Raw genomic sequence first — 12678 nt, forward strand, 5'->3', positions numbered from 1 at the left:
TAAGTGCTTATTGTGAAGTTATTTCCGATTTTATTTACCTAGGTTTTAATGGTTTTGTGTGACAAACATATGATGGATATACATAGCTAGATTTGATACGTTAGATAGCATATCTTTTTTTTTTTTTGGGTCGAGAAGATATAATGTTCATTTTTGTAAAAGCTCGTTACTCGTTGACAAATTTTTACCGGACTAATCAGAGGGTCTTTTATGGCTACTTGCGTACTTCGGTAGTAGAATAGACTAATAGAGGTGCATACATATCAAACATAATAATGGTAAAAGATAAACATTAAACCAAACTAAGTAACTCGATTTGAAAATAAAATTCAAGCCTCCCGTTCCAAGTATTATTCAAGTTTGTGCTCATTGCTTGAATGTCTAGTGTACTTTGGAATTGAAGCTGCTTAGGATGGTGAGGTTAACCAAGAAAAGACAATGATGATAATTTAAGAGTTCAATTGAAACTTATTTAGAAGAAGTTACTTTTAGTATATACTTGTAGCCTACTTCAAAGCCAAGTAATGAAGATGGGTACCATCGACTATTTCCCTAAATCAAAATTCTCAACTGTTGCTACTTCAGGAGAATCATCCACTTCTCGTAAAAACAACCACAGTACTGTGAGCTATCAACAAACACCTTCACTAGTTTAGGGGTTTCACTAGCTTGGATCAGTTCCATACAAACCCACATACATAACCCCAAAAGAGCATTATAGAAAATATTACATAATTGAAAGCATTGTGACAAACAAGAAGATGATTATAGTGCGTTTTGGGAGAATTAAGCGGCAGATGATAAGAAAATATGGTGTTTCAAGGTCAAAGAATTTAACCAGTGTTCGAAAGTGTGATGGTTATAAATTCAATGATACCATTTGCAGAAAGCTAATCCTTTTTTATGCACTGATCAACTCCATGACTAGTGCTAATCCAATTATTTAGCTTCATATTCTTTTGTCTTTTTAGTTAAAATACTTTGTGGGATATTTCCACAGCTCAAATGCTTTCTAGCAATCTTTCAACTTGCAATATCATAGTACTCTTGGATGTCTAAAATAGGCTAAACTTAAATATAAAAAATAGGGCTAAAATCAAATACTTTGCTATGTATAAGTGAATATGTACAAGGATATCTAATTTTGATGGAAGACTTGTAGAGTAACTGATATATTCAATCCCATTGAAATATAGACGAGTAGGAGGCAGATGTTTGAATCATAAAAGAAAATTTATTGTCATTTACTGACTTATTATTGATAATCGAAGTAGGATTGCAAATAGATATCTGGTTACAATAGATAAAAATTTAACCCAAAAAAATAAATGGGTAAAATATATGACTCTGCCAAGATGCCGATCAACACATACAATGACACTCGTGATGATTGCCCATTAGCTTGCAAAGAGACCCCTTACAGAAACCATCATTAACACAAAACTTGTAACATTTACCGCCTGGCTTATCATCAGAACCCGGCTCACAATGTCCGAGATCAGGGAAATTCCTGCAACATTTTGAATCAGCCGTTGACACCTTCAAATCTAGATCACAAAACAATGACCAGTATTAATATTTAACCAAAGAACTGAAAAAAATTAAAAAGCAGTGTAGCCATGTACAAAAATTCACTCACATATTTTCGTACATAAAGAATTTATTTAGTCTTTTTTTTTTCTTTAAATTGAAAAGATAAATAAAACTATTTTGATGAACATTGTACACTCATAAACATCAAGCTAGCGCAAAGTTTTGCAATAACTATGTTAAAAGCTTTGAGGCTCGATATCTGTGTAAAACTTAAGAAACAAAATAAAAACCCAACTTGAGAAAAGCTACATGTGTGAAAATAATAAGTTCTATGCTAACCAACCGGTGCACAAGATGAGGAGCACAAAGAACAGCACTGATACTGCTCGTGAATTAGCCATGTCTATGCTCAAGAAATAAGTTATGAAATATGTTATAAGAATTTTTGTGTGTGAAAAACCTTCGATCTACATGCCTATTTATACTGTAAAATGTGAAGCACATATAATAAGTATAAGGTAACAAAAACGGAAGGTTATTAATAAAATTCATGAATATGGAATTAAAGATTATGTTTAATGGTAGCAATCTTAAAATTTGCCATATATGTAAAGATTGTGGGAATAGTTCAAATCTTAACTATGACTTTAAATCTACGAATCTAATATCGGAAATTTCAAATCAAAATTCATTCCATTTTAGTGCTTATTTATTGTGGGGTTATTTCCGCTTTTACCATAGCTAGGTTTTAAGTTTTTAACGGTGTCGTGTGATTAAATGACAATTATTATACCATTAATATACATGCTAGATTTGGTTCGAATGTCGTTACATAGCATATCTTTTTTATTTTGGTCGAGAAGATATAGTGATATACTGTTCGTTTTTGTAATAGCTCGTTACTCATTGACAAATTTTTACCTACTTGTATACTACGCTAACATAATAGAGGAATCAGGTGCATACGTATTGAATATAGTAATGGTAAAACCGTAAAAGATAAACCATTAAACCGAACTAAGTAACTCTGTTCAACAATGAAATTCAAACAATCAAACCTCTCGTTCCAAAAATTATTCAAGTTTGTGCTCATTGCTTGAATGTCTGTAGTGTTTTTTGTAATTAAAGCTGCTTTAAAATGGTGAGGTGAACCAAGAATAGATAATGAGGATAGTTTGGAAGTTTAAATGAAACTTATTTAGAAGAGGGTTAGTTTTAGTTTATACTTGTAGCCTACTTCAGAGCCAAGTAAGTGAAAATGACAAACAAGGAAGATTAATTACAGTGCGATTTGGGAGAATTAAGCGGCAGATGGTAAGAAAATAGTGTTTCTCCGGTCAATGAAACTGATATCCAATTGTATTTACATTCCTAAACCTTAGTTTCGATGGAATGCACATTCTTCACAACCCAAGTTAATATGAGAGGACTGAAACCATACAAGGGCTCTATTCTCTAACATGAATTAAAAAAAAAAATTAAACTTACTAATGGACTTTGCACATTAAGATATTCCCACTAGTGGAAAAGGTGAAACCATACCTTGCGATTAAGTAGAAGCCTGAAATCATTTCAATGCTGCTATCAAACGATGCTAACACTAATATTGACTGACGAGAAAAACATAGGTTTGCAACTACAAGATAAATGTATCCTCAATTCCTCATAACGACTAATGAAACGAAGATGAGGAGGACTCGCTGGGAAGAACATTGAAGAAATGGTAAACTTCGTATTCATCAATGACGCCTACCTCTGTCGAGTACACTAAGCAGCAAACTTGCTTGAATGTTTGATTTCTAGCAGGGATTGTTTCAGTCTCAGATTGTCTACCACTTTTGCCACTCCTTGGTTTTGCGCCTTTTTGGTGGATTACCTGATCACTTCCAATTTTGCAGTTAACAACAAAAACAGCTCTGTACTGTGTCACATATTTTTCATGCCTATAAGAATAAATCAAAGTAAGCTACAATAAATGGATAAATACAGGAGCACATCTCATTGATGACAGAAGATTTTAGACACCATTGAAAAAAATTGATTCTGCAACAACATTCATAACATGACATGCATAAATTTGGAGATGAATTCATAAATTCCGGCTTTCTCATTCTACAGTTTCCTGTCATGTTTGTAGTAGGAGCGTACACACTCTTCATACTATAAACCAACTTTATCACTACCACAAAAACATAATTCACAACAATTGGTATCATAATCATATATCACTCTCACTCTTGCTTGTTTCACTCCAAGTTCTGTGAAACTCAACTTCCTTCTCTCCCTCTGATGACAAGACAAGTCCACCCTTTCAGCAGCATTGGTAAATACTGGAAACACGAGTGCATGACCCTCCATGGGAATACCACGCATCAGAAATTCAGGACAAGCCTGATGTGATAAAAACCTACTCACACCTAAAATTTTACCTTTTCCTTGTTTTATATTCATATCAGAGTAGTGTAAAACTACAATTAGAAACAATTATATCTTGTAGACCCCAATCATCATTAGAGTAGTGTAAAACTGCAATTAATGTTACCATTCTGCATAACAGTTGGAACTTCCAGCCTCTATTGACAGGTAGGCGCTAATGATATTGTAATCAACATCAGTTTGTGGTATAGCTGAGTTACCATCACTGGTAAAGGAGTCGAGGAGGAACTTAGCCCCTATAGAAGTTCCATTCACTATTCTGCAACTACATGTTATGAAATCCACTTACCGTCTCTGAAGTTAATTCAGAGCCCACTATACTAACCTTTGTTAGCAGGTTAAAAGATGTTGACAAGATACACACAATGTTGGAATGAGAACAGTTTCTAATTAGTATTCAGTGTCATTGGTCAGTGGTCCTATGATCTAGCTATGAAAGTTGAATCCAGTCTTATGATCTAGCTATCGAAAGTTGAATCCAGTCGAAAAGCAATTCACTAGTCTGGTTTTCATTTTAGGGCTGTTTGCTCGGTTTCCCTTCTCTCATTACATACAACGGGATCCATTAGAAATGAATTCAAAACAAGATATTGAACGGCCACACAAATACTTGAATAGAATATACAATTCTATTGGAAGTTTTAGACAACTAAGAACTGGAGAAAAGTTTTTATGCGATTGGTCCTGCAGCACCCTCCCAACAAATGTTTTATACAGCTCGTTTACTCAACAATAGAGAGTTTGATTCGATCCGTCCTTCCCATTTTCTATCTCCATTGACAATCCAAACTACTCTAAAAGTACCCGGTAACTTTTGGACTCCTATTCAGCTACTCACATTCCTTTCTGTTGAGCACCAACCTAACAGAAACTTACCTACTTACCTAGGATCCTACTAATGTGTACAACGAGCAAACTTAAAGCCAGGAAACACTAACAAAAGACCACGACTATTAGTGTATAAAGGTTATTCTCCAAAATGTATAAAGGCAAAAAGAGGTCGAGTATACAAAATTCCTAATAACTACAAAAGCAGGAAAATGATAAGCACTCCATAAAGATCGATTGCAACTTTGCATGAATGGTAAAGGATGCCAGCACTAATCTTGATGACATTCTACTTGCGAAAAAGCGTGTACCAAGAACTGATAACCAGAGTCACATTACCTCTGACATTCCAGACACAGTGTGGTGAAGCAAGACGGACAACTCAGGACGGTATCAGAAACACTTCCCTTTCTTTTCTTTTGAACCCACAACTCATCTTTCACATCAAGATCTGAATCATAGAACTCTGGCTTGATGGAGTAGTCTATTACTTCATCATCAGAAACTGAAATGCACAACACCATGTTGAAATGAATACTCAAAACCCTGAAACTGGAGTCTTTACTATACACAACATGTAAATCAATCGGAACAAAACTCACCCAATTGAACGAAGCAATAAAACACTCAAGAATCAAGATAGGAAAAGGAAAAATCCCTTGAGCATTTTATGAAGAAAGAAGAAAGAAGGGCGGACAAGTTACCAGTTTTCTGAGAATTGGTTGGAGAGGGCATACTGTCTTTCATTTCATCATCGTGCCCATCCATTTTAATCTTAGGGTTTAAGCTCTGACCTGCTCTTCAAGTTTCAAGGGTTTTCAGTGGAGAACAAAGAAGAAGATTTCAATCCGAGTTTGAGTTGATCGGTTTAAACCCCGTTATGCACTTGTGATTTTTACTTTATGTCGGATACGGGTCCGGTTTCAAGTTCGGGTCCGGGTTCACAGTATCCAGACAGCGGGCAGGGCAAAATTAATGGTTGGGGAGGCAGTACTCCTTTGACCTATCACTACGGTTGTCTTTCCGTCAAGTCACCGATTTATCAAACCAAACAGAGTAGCCAATAAAACACTTTTTGTGAACGGGTGCATTATAGAATATGTTACTTTTTTATAATTACGAGTTAATGTTATATGTCTCTCTCGTATATTTTATTATTTTATTAATCAAGACTTAAAGACAGCGCACCGATTCTTTTTAAAAAAAACTAGCCATTTTATGTACCCCGAGCTATGGAGTATTGGCGTAGTACCAAATGAGAGCTTTACTACTACTACTACTACGTTCTAAAAAGTGTATAGATAGGTCAATTGTCAATGTATGTATTGCTATGGATACTACCACTAATTTCTAATTTGCCTATGCTCTTAAATTACAGCGCGAGGTAGAATTTGTAAGAGCTACTAAACTTACAATACATCATACATGCATGTGGTGATAGAATAATCCGGGTCTTGATTAACTTGATTTTAAGAAATTTAATATCAGGTGCATTTAGCCGCACCCTACAATTATATGATATACTTTATCAGGCTGAAATCTTGCTCAGCTGACAATTCATATGTATCTGTATACATATTCAAATTCAAATTGAAAAAAATATATTCTGGGTTGAATGTAAGAGTAATATTGTTTGATTGAAATTGAAGATTTGGTACGTTACTAAACATGCTGGTGTGCATTCAAATGATTCAATTGTTATATGAAATGGTAAACACAATCTGGTTCCTTTCATACAATCATTCTCATTCCATATTTACAATTATGTATTGGTCCTAATGTGTTTATTCAAAATTTAATGTTGTCTTTATATGGCATATTTTCAAAAGCATTCATGTTTCGAATTACGTTTCCTCTTCGTTTTTGTAGCAACCCTTCCTTATGATGTAGTATAAATACACACATTTTGCAGCTTCTCCATACATCGAACTCATTTTTTTTTATCAAAGAAAAAGTTCTATTTTGCTTGAGCAATACAGTCATACAGATGGCAAAACTAGGAGCTGTTTCAATGGTTCTTTTGGTGCTTCTCATGTTGTGCTTTGGTTCGTTTCTTGAGATTTCATTCTTATAGAGATTACATGGGTTTTTTACTTTCCTTCGTATATAGTTTTTGTCTGAGTGTAAATTTGTTTTGGTCTTCAACCAATCTTTGGTTAAACTCATCAAATTCATTAGTTGATATATGAGTATATGACAGATTTTCCAAACTTCACCAAATAAACCAAAGCTTTATGTGAGATTTTATGGGCATATATATACTAACACGATGAATAATACATTGTGATTCAGATTTCCAGGCAACGACAGCCGGATCTCAATGCTGCAAAGACCATCCTGAACTCGGAAATTGTACTCCTGGTGTAGACGATAGGTTTGGCTCAGAGCAATTACCAGATGGTAAATGTTGGACATATTGCATCAATGCTTTATGCGATGCTGGTAAATGCAGTGATCAACACAAGTGCCATTGTGTCTGCTGATTGGCTATTTCTTAATTCAGTTGCTAACTGGCAATGGTGACCAACACATATCATTTTATAAGTATTCAAGTATTTTCTATGTAATCCCTTTGTGTTTGAAAATTTCCATTGGTGGGATCAAATACATAAGTTACTTAATAAAAGGGAAGAATAAGATTGATTTGTATTGATGGCTTGTGACATCTAAATTTGTTTATCTGATCTCTGTCTTTCATTTCTTTTTGGGTGAAAATCTGTTTTACAGAATGACAGTTTTAGATAATATATTATGGTTCTAGTATTTTCTTCACAAACCTCCCGATCTAGTTGTAACGATAAATTAAAAAGCTACGGATTGTTACAACTTACAACAACCCAAGATTTTCAATAAGAGAGCCTTTGAAATCAAACACAATAGTTTACCCACAGTGATAACCCTAAAACCCGAATCAATCAAAACCGATTATAGAAGTAGTAGATAACCTACTCACCGTCAATCTCAAGAAGAGAACTGCTCCAATAACAACACATACTAAAACCTCCAACATATTTGCAGAGACAACCTCCTCATCAAATTTCAAAATATCGGTATCAGTAGATATATTAGAAAAATATATCGTTCATATTCCGAAATTATTTATTTATTTATTATTAAATTACATACAAACATATACAATTATTAACTTTATTTAGTACCATAAATTTTTTGTAGGTGCTTGAAAAGACTCACGTTGGTGAACAAAACTACAATACTATGCCCAAGACATACGAGCCATATATTACAAATTATAATAGTTAACATGATAGACATATATCTCTTTTGAGCTACCGATAGTTTCTCCAAAATGGGATAGTAAGGATAAATCCAATTTGATAATTGATCATATACTTCTCCAAACTGATCATAATCGTAAATATGATAACTAAATTAATAGTTTGACTTCATGTGATTTGTTTGACGTCCCACTATGCTTTGTGCTCTATCAATATAGAATCAAAACTTAAGACAACTAAACTAAGATCAGATGGAATACTTTGATCATCAATAGCTCCTATTGTCATCCTCCTGCACCTATTCCACCATGACCATCTGCTGTAGATCCATGATCTTCATCTTATGTAGCATGATCAAAATTACTTTCACAAGTAAATTGCTCAAATCCCCCACCTACATAAGATTGTTCATATTCAAACATTGTATCTCCACAACCTTGTTGACTTCCACCACTATCATCACCATTACCACCACCACCACCACCACCACCATCATCATCTGAGCTATCTGAAGTTGCTACGCTGCCCCACACACTAGCATTATCAGAATCATTTTCCGGGTTTCCAACTTAATCATATAATACACTGTTTACATCAATTCCAAAATCAGTTGCCTTTTCTACGACGTGTGGAGGAGGTTGTCATTTTCATCATCGATGTCAAGGAGAGCAATATTCATTGATATAGTTTGACTCTTAAGACTTAAGACTTGAACATTCACTCCTTATTTAGATTTTTTTTACGAAAAATTAAAAATTAGCCGATTAAGGGACTATTCTTCTAGTATTTTTTTTATATCTCTCGAGGCTCAAGATGATTAATTAATTAAAAACTCAACTCTGAGAGTACGAGATATCCTCAAGTTGAGATTTTATAATTTTTTCATATATTTCTCCAAAATATCGAAGATATATTAGATATATCGTAAATATCAGAGAAATATCGGATATATTTTATATTATCGGATAAATATCGCAGATACGGGAAGAAAAAAAAAATATTTACCCCTAAGATATATCGTTTTTTTTTTAAAGAGAGACATATCCTCATATCGGAGATATTTTGAACTTTGCTCCTCATTATATTGACACCCAGAAAGAACCGACTTTAAAATAATCCATAAAAATGATATGTACCATAAACATGTGCACTCAACGACATAATCAACATTCTACCAACTGACACCCAAAACCCTTGCACAAAGGAAAGGAGGGACGAAAAAAACTAGCAAAAATCTAGACAGAAGATCAATACATGCCTGGCACAACACCAGACCCACCTAAAATGACCCACACCCAGGTCCCCCTCCAAGACCAGAAGAGCCTAACCGCCCTAGATTCGACCACGCCGTCGTCCTCCAATCGCAGAAACGTCGCCTCAACATTGATGCCGGCCACTGCCCAAACGTCTCTGCTTGGTTCTGCGGCAGAGATGTAGCTTACCACCAATCATGTGTTAAACCAATAACCGGAGTGACAAGATCCGACTACGTTTCATGGAGAAAACCTGTGAACCTGTCGATGCCGCCACTTCCTCATTCCCTACCTCCACAAAATCCCAGCTCCACTCGCTGGCAGACTCCGACCATCAACTGCGAAGACGACGCCATAACCTCGCCGCCAAAGACGATTTCTGCAACAAGAAGCCTAAAAGCGACAACCCAACCGCACCAGAGCCGCCAACCTCTAAAGATCCACCCCCAACACCCCCAAGCGAAACCCTTATTGGACTTGCCACAATCTCCCATCGGCCGGCAACTTCAATACGGAACCGAAGTTTTTCCTAAAACCCTAGAGGAATCTGACTTTTGCGGAGCTCTCAGGTCGGAGGCAGTGTATTCAACTGTTATCCCGCCTTTTTTGTACTATCTCTAATCCACCACAATGCTAAAATCTACAAAATCCACAATGGAACATAAAAGTACATAACATAAGATGAGATGCCAAGATGCCCTCATTTGATGTTCTGTGGCCAATAAGCTTCCACCACGCCGACTCACCAAATCACCAATGCTTCTGCTTTCACCTTTATAACGAGAAGAAACCGAGTTCATAACTTCATATAATCAAAAACGTTCCCCCCCCCTTCTCCTCTGTTTCTCACAAAACTAGAAACCCATCAAAAATGGACACCGTTGTCTCCAATTCAGCATTACTCTCCATACCACCTTTCCCTCCAGTCCGTTCAGTTACTTCCAACTCTTATGCACCGACCGCTTCACTCAGTTTCTCGTCAAAGAAGCTCTTCTCCAGCTTCTTCTACACCCAAAAGAAACTAGTGGGTGGTCGACGACATCGCAACTCTTCTTGTACAGCTCCCAAGTTTTCGATTGCTGCTATTCAGGAAATCAACGAGACCCAGTTTCAGGATTCTGTTCTTAACTCCGATCGCCCGGTTCTTGTCGAGTTTGTTGCCAGTTGGTGCGGTCCTTGCCGCTTAATTTCTCCGGCTATGGAATGGCTTGCTCAGGTTCAACTCCATCTCTCTTTGTATATTTTAACGACCATTGGAATATTGTTTTTTTTTTCTTTCGTTTTCAAAGCAATAATCTGCAATATATAATGTCTTGATGGTGATTTGACTAGTTCTATCACTTCTATGCATAAGTAGACTAACTCTATACAGTTGCAGATGGGTAGATTAGTTAGAAAAAAGGGGACAGTTTTCTGAATCTTGGAGGCCATTGCGCAACCTTGTTAGGGAATTCGATCATTGATAAAAGTTTGACACCACAGGAATTAGGAAATGTGTTTACATTTGATCAAGACTAAGAATAAATAAAGAATAGAGTTTTTCTCATTAGATATTAAGATAGGTAAGTGTCAGGTCCTTATTTCGATTGTTTGCTTGCGTCGTTTGGGTGGCCGAGAAACAATATCCTCATATCTACAAGCTAGGACATTGACATTCTAACTTAATCTTATGTCTTGCCTCATATAAAATAGTCTCAGGTTTAGAACTGTTTTCTCTGTTTAGTGAGAATAGAGGTACTGTCATTACATTTTCATTCTGCGTTTTACAGCCTATTAATACACGGAATACACCATGTCAGTCTTTATTCTTCCACCCATATTAAGTGTTCACATTTTTTCAAATGATAAAGACTAATCCAGAAATCAGGAAGCCTATGATGATTGACTAGTTCTATGCAGAGATAGACTGTGGTAGATTAGTTAGTGAAAATGGATTAGTTTTCGGAATTCTGGAGGCCATTGCGCAATGTTGTTAGGGAATTGGACCATTAGTTGGGCAAATTTTGAGACTATAGGAAATGTGTTTACAATTGACCATGCTTAAGCATAGATTAATAATACAGTTTTCTCATTCAATTATATACTTAATTCTGTGCTTATTTTGACTGTTTGTTTGCATTGTTTGGGCGTCCGAGAGGCAATATCCACGAAGCTACAAATTAGGATTTGTAACTTAGTACTATGTCTTGCCTCATATAAAATAGTCCCAGGTGTAGAACTGCTTTCTCTGTTTAGTGAGAATAGAGGTATTGTCATCACATCTTTCATTCTGTTTAATTATAGCCTATTGGTATATGGCTGATACACCATGTCAGTCTTTATCCTTTCATCCATATACTTGTGTTCACATTTTTTTCGAAAAATTCAGAAATCAGGAAGACTGTGGTCGCCTATGTCTTTAACATAATGATATTTGAGTGATTATTGCACCACTGACACTTACAAGTACAAAAATGAAACTTACTGTCCTGACTAGCGAACTAGTTCCCCGACTGCTGTAGTCTAGTTGGCTTATATCACAGAAATTGTTAGATCACGTCCTCCGGCCTCAGCTGATTTGGTTAGCAAATGTGATTCGTGCTGTTTAAGATTGCAAAAATCTAATGACTGCAAGTCTCAGAGCATTTCATATCACCATTGTCTCTCAGTCTGTAAAGACCAACAGAGAAACAAGATCATTTAACTCAAGACGTATGATTCAGCCCATAAATCAGATTCTATTCGTCTTCTTTATCGTAATTCCTGCTTATTGCCTGCACTGCATACAGGCTGTTGATCTGAATTAAATTCAAATATCTGAATTAGTTATATGTTAATCCTCAGGAATATAAGGACAGATTAACGGTTGTTAAGATCGATCATGATGCAAACCCACGATTAATTGAAGAATACAAAGTTTATGGTTTGCCTGCTTTGATTCTTTTCAAGAATGGGCAAGAAGTTCCAGAAAGTAGAAGAGAGGGTGCAATTACAAAAGTTAAGCTTAAAGAGTATGTGGATGCTTTATTGGAATCTGTATCAGTCGCATAGTCCAGCTCCAGTTGGATTAGCATACTTGCCTATACCATTGCTTCAGTAACTGTAATGTGGTAATTATCCTTTTGCTTTTCCCCTCTTCTACTTTCTCTTGTATAATTCGAGCTGTAAATCTCCAAAAATTATCATGAGTATAGATCTGGCACTTATTTTCTATTTTACTTTTCTAAAAACCAACCTTCTTCTCTTTATCTCTGTTACGTTTCATTTGTCCAACTAGATAGCGATGATTATTCCCAAGTCTCACTAGGCTTCTTACAGAACATTATCTTGTTTGATATCAGCTTCAGAAATTATACATTAGCAAGAAGTTTCGATGTACATGAAGTTTGGAAAAGTATTCTTTTTTAAACCAT

At 35.7% G+C, this 12678-nt stretch overlaps 2 protein-coding genes across 3 annotated transcripts; one reads left to right on the forward strand and one right to left on the reverse strand.

Moving 5' to 3' along the window:
- Nucleotides 1-1378: 1378 nt before the first annotated feature.
- LOC126791815 (uncharacterized) lies at nucleotides 1379-5641 on the reverse strand. Of its 2 annotated transcripts, XM_050518302.1 has the most exons (4): nucleotides 5502-5641; nucleotides 5137-5302; nucleotides 3287-3476; nucleotides 1379-1547 (listed from the first exon to the last, which is right to left on the reverse strand). In XM_050518302.1, exons 1-4 carry the CDS (start codon nucleotides 5563-5565, stop codon nucleotides 1542-1544), a joined length of 426 nt encoding a protein of 141 aa, XP_050374259.1. In that variant the 5' UTR covers nucleotides 5566-5641; the 3' UTR covers nucleotides 1379-1541. The 2 variants fall into 2 exon arrangements, with proteins under 2 accessions (XP_050374259.1, XP_050374258.1); XM_050518301.1 differs by lacking the exon at nucleotides 1379-1547 and having other exon boundaries at nucleotides 3076-3476.
- A 4432-nt stretch (nucleotides 5642-10073) lies between these two features.
- On the forward strand, nucleotides 10074-12605 carry LOC126791508 (thioredoxin X, chloroplastic). Its single transcript, XM_050517966.1, has 2 exons — nucleotides 10074-10502; nucleotides 12110-12605. Exons 1-2 carry the CDS (start codon nucleotides 10158-10160, stop codon nucleotides 12314-12316), a joined length of 552 nt encoding a protein of 183 aa, XP_050373923.1. The 5' UTR covers nucleotides 10074-10157; the 3' UTR covers nucleotides 12317-12605.
- The last annotated feature ends 73 nt before the right edge of the window (nucleotides 12606-12678 follow it).

Source organism: Argentina anserina, chromosome 4 (genome assembly GCF_933775445.1).
Source record: "Argentina anserina chromosome 4, drPotAnse1.1, whole genome shotgun sequence".
Taxonomy (NCBI): Eukaryota; Viridiplantae; Streptophyta; class Magnoliopsida; order Rosales; family Rosaceae; genus Argentina; species Argentina anserina.